This window comes from Saccostrea echinata, unplaced genomic scaffold (genome assembly GCF_033153115.1).
Source record: "Saccostrea echinata isolate AGI-Se365-2 ecotype Australia unplaced genomic scaffold, CSIRO_AGI_Sech_v1 ptg000001l, whole genome shotgun sequence".
NCBI lineage: Eukaryota > Metazoa > Mollusca > Bivalvia > Ostreida > Ostreidae > Saccostrea > Saccostrea echinata.
Genome location: NW_026889750.1, coordinates 44099988 through 44103975, shown reverse-complemented (window position 1 = coordinate 44103975; position 3988 = coordinate 44099988). Strand labels below are relative to the sequence as shown.

At 35.8% G+C, this 3988-nt stretch overlaps 1 protein-coding gene across 1 annotated transcript; it reads right to left on the bottom strand.

The window, feature by feature from the left end:
• Positions 1-239: 239 nt before the first annotated feature.
• Positions 240-1652, bottom strand: LOC133197710 (uncharacterized). Its single transcript, XM_061333879.1, has one exon. The coding sequence runs from the start codon at positions 1650-1652 to the stop codon at positions 240-242; it is 1413 nt and encodes a 470-aa protein (XP_061189863.1).
• Positions 1653-3988: the final 2336 nt, after the last annotated feature.

Genomic DNA, 3988 nt, shown 5'->3' with positions numbered 1-3988 from the left:
ACCCTGATTAATATATTGGACATAATTTTGGAAAGAAAACTGCTTTAATAACTTCAACCTTGGACGCCGACACCGACGGTATAAATAAACTCCCCTGACTTCGTCAAAAATGGCCAAAAAAATCTCATTGGTAGCCCTATTAAGAAGTTAAATTATGCTCTGTATTTCATAGCTAGTACCTAGCTACGCCGAGTAAGTGAGTATAATTTACTTTTTCAAAAACGTGGCTTTTCTTGTATTCACAAACTTGACAAAGCATTAGAATGTTTGAAAACTTTCACTTCATTTTTTCCGCATGTCCAAAGAGTGTTGTTTTCATTTCTGCATATTCCAACGTCATAATGTAGCCCTGTCTTTTCACATTTTGTAAGCAAGAAAGTGACAAAGTTCCCGTCTTGATCAATCATGTGGATACTGTTATACTCATTTATGACTAGAATCCGTCCGTGGACATCGGTACAGATTCCTCGTGGGTAGAAATTCGATTCTTCTTGTTGTCCCCTGTAAGTGAACCGGTGAATCCCGTCTTTGTCCACCACCACTACAGCGTTATTTGGATATCCATCTGACGTGCAGATATCGCTGTTTAAGTTTTCTGTTATGTAAAGAGGAGATTGATAAAGAGGATCACCCTTAGCGTTAAACTGAATCGGCCACGGCTCGTTTCCCTCCTTGGCGTACCGGACCACTCTGGCCAACATACTTTGATACAATCCTACTAGAATGTCACCGTTCCTAGGAGAAGAGAAGATACATACTGGCTTCCAATCTCCTGTGACAATGAAGGTGGTTTTCATTCTCAGTGATGTATACTTCTTGATGCTGTTGTTTAATTGATCGACGTAAAGTAAATCACCTTCCATAGTTACTGTGTGACAACCGTGCTGATTATTTTTTTGGGTGGTGTTTATCTTGCCTAAGACTTCACCAGTATCATCTGTGAGAAGAATCTGGCCATCCTTATTTCCTATCCATAATTTGTTATTTGGGACATATGAAATATGCCTTGCATCAGAAAAAGGCAGCTTGAATGCAGTACTTATTGGTTTGGACTCGACATGATTTTTGTCTTCTTGAAGCAATGTTTCTGCAGGAATGTACAATTTTCCAAGCAGTTTTGACACGTTGTCTTCATTTATATTTTCTCTGAGATAAATTGGCCTTTTTAACTTTGTTTCTTCAAATTCCATGACATCGGACTCGAAAATCTCTTTTCGCAGCATCAATTTCTCGTAAGGTCCTCGCATCTTATCTTCATAGTTATCAATTAACTGTTCATTTTTTGTAATATATCCTGATATGAGGTTTGCCTGCCTTTCCAAGTCATTGTTCATTCGCTTTTCCTCATAATCGAAACGTTGTAGGTTTTTCTCCACAATTACGTCCACTAAATCTTTTAGCTTCTTTGCGTCATCTTGCAATTGTGATCTAATTTTGGAGATTTCTTCTTTTGATTCAACTTTTTCTTCACACAAAGTGGATAGAGTATCCCGCCAGTTTGGAATGATGGCCTTTTTGATGTTCTGAATCTTAATATTGCAACGCTTTTCTGATTCCTTTAATGCGTCGTTAATGTTTTTGAACGTATGACTTCGGTGGTCTTCTTTCATGCATCTTGAACAGACTGGTAGTTTGCATAACTCACAGGCCATTTCATAGCAAAATTCTGGATGAATGCGACAGGACTCTGTTTTTGGGGTTGCTGACTGCCTGTCCTGGTACAGAACAATAGCATGAAATGTAGTGGTGTCGCTTTTAATGTGGTGGTCGCGACATGTCAGACACAGTCGCTCAGAACAAATGTAACAATAACTAGATGAGATCTCGTTGCGAGCAACGAGTGGGTCTTCCGTCCGATTTTCCATTCGATGACATAAGAATTTGACTCAGATTTTCGTCAAAAACTAGTGATATAAATAAATTGTTAAGACAAACAATTTTCCTTCAGTAATGTGTGACAAAATATTGATCATTAAAAAGTCATGGATTAAAAACTTTCGGCCTTTCTTGGCCCCTATTTTGAGGGACCAGCCCCTTTTTCTACATACCACTTTAAAGCTCTTATGATTTTGAACACTTTTTGTTCAACAACTATTCAGAAATTCTTTTTCGTTTCCGAGCTATATGAAAAAGATATATTTAGGGGCCAGCCCTTCAACTTCTTAATGGGGACCTTTAGCAAAAATCAAAAGGTTAAATATTGTTTAGAACATTATTTTGAACATCTTTTATTCAATATTGCTTATCAAAATATTTCCCACTTTCGAGATATAGAGTGCCAAAGATTTGGCCTTCTGGCCCCTTATGGCCCCTAATTATGTAACATGTGATGTGAATATTATAATATATAGTTGAAAATTGTTGAAGTAAACATTTCTGCTTCAGTAATGAATTACAAAATATTGATCGTTAAAGAGTTATTGAATAAAGACTTTCGGCCCCTCCTGGCCCCTATTTTGAGGGGCCAGCCCCTTTTTCTTCATACCACTTTAAAGCTTTTATGATTTTGAACACTTTTTGTTCAACAACTATTCAGAAATTCTTTATCGTTTCCGAGCTATATGAAAAAGATATATTTAGGGGCCAGCCCTTCAACTCCTTAATGGGGACCTTTAGCGAAAATCAAAAGGTTAAATATTGTTTAGAACATTATTTTGAACATCTTTTATTCAATATTGCTTATCAAAATATTTCCCACTTTCGAGATATAGAGTGCCAAAGATTTGGCCTTCTGGCCCCTTATGGCCCCTAATTATGTAACATGTGATGTAAATATTATGATATATAGTTGAAAATTGTTGAGGTAAACATTTCTGCTTCAGTAATGAATTACAAAATATTGATCGTTAAAGAGTTATTGATTAAAGACTTCCGGCCCCTCCTGGCCCCTATTTTGAGGGGCCAGCCCCTTTTTCTTCATACCACTTTAAAGCTTTCATGATTTTGAACACTTTTTGTTCAACAACTATTCAGAAATTCTTTTTCGTTTCCGAGCTATATGAAAAAGATATATTTAGGGGCCAGCCCTTCAACTCCTTAATGGGGACCTTTAGCAAAAATCAAAAGGTTAAATATTGTTTAAAAATTATTTTGAACATCTTTTATTCAATAATGCTTATCAAATCATTTTCAACTTTCGAGATACAGAGTGCCAAAGATTTGGCCTTCTGGCCCCTTATGGCCCCTTATTGTGTAACATATGACATAAATATTAAAATATATAGTTGTAAATTGTTAAGATAAACATTTTTGCTTCAGTAATGTATACCAAAATATTGATCGTTAAAGAGTTATTGATTTAATACTTTTGGCCCCTCTCGGACCCTAATATGACAAGACAGCCCTTTTTTCTTGATTTCATATTAAAGATCTTGTCATTCTGCACAAATATTGTTCAACATGTTTTTACAAAATAATTATACTTTAAAAGATATGATACAAAATGTCTCGAAAATTCACTCGTGATTCGTGTCCTAAATTTCGACCTCTACCGAGCTTCCATACTAGGCACTTCCGGAAAATATCCAAACCCAGGTGCAAAATGGCAACATGTCCTCTATCATCACTGAAAATTTCAGCGCTCTAGCTTAAGCCGTTTTTGAGTTCCATCGCAGACAAGGAGGTCCTCTAAATTTTGATAAAAGGGCGATAACTTTCGACCGGAAGTGAATTTAAAAAAATTGTTTAGCCGGAATTAACTTCAGATGTCAACGCATCTACCATGAAAATTTGAATAAAATCGAATCAGCCATCTCCGAGAAATCTTCTGCACAAATTTTGTAAAGAAAAAAAAGAATAATAACTAGATGAGATCTCGTTGCGAGCAACGAGTGGGTCTTCCGTCCGATTTTTGGTAAGATGAGATAAGAATTTGACTGAGATTTTCGTCCAAATATAATGATATAAATAAATAGTTATGACGAACAATTTTGCTTTAATAATGTTTTACAAAATATTGATTATTAAAGGAATACAGATTAAAGAGTTT

Coding starts and splice junctions, on each gene's coding strand:
- LOC133197710 (XM_061333879.1), bottom strand. CDS start 1,652: ATGGCCTGTGAGTTATGCAAACTACCAGTCTGTTCAAGATGCATGAAA.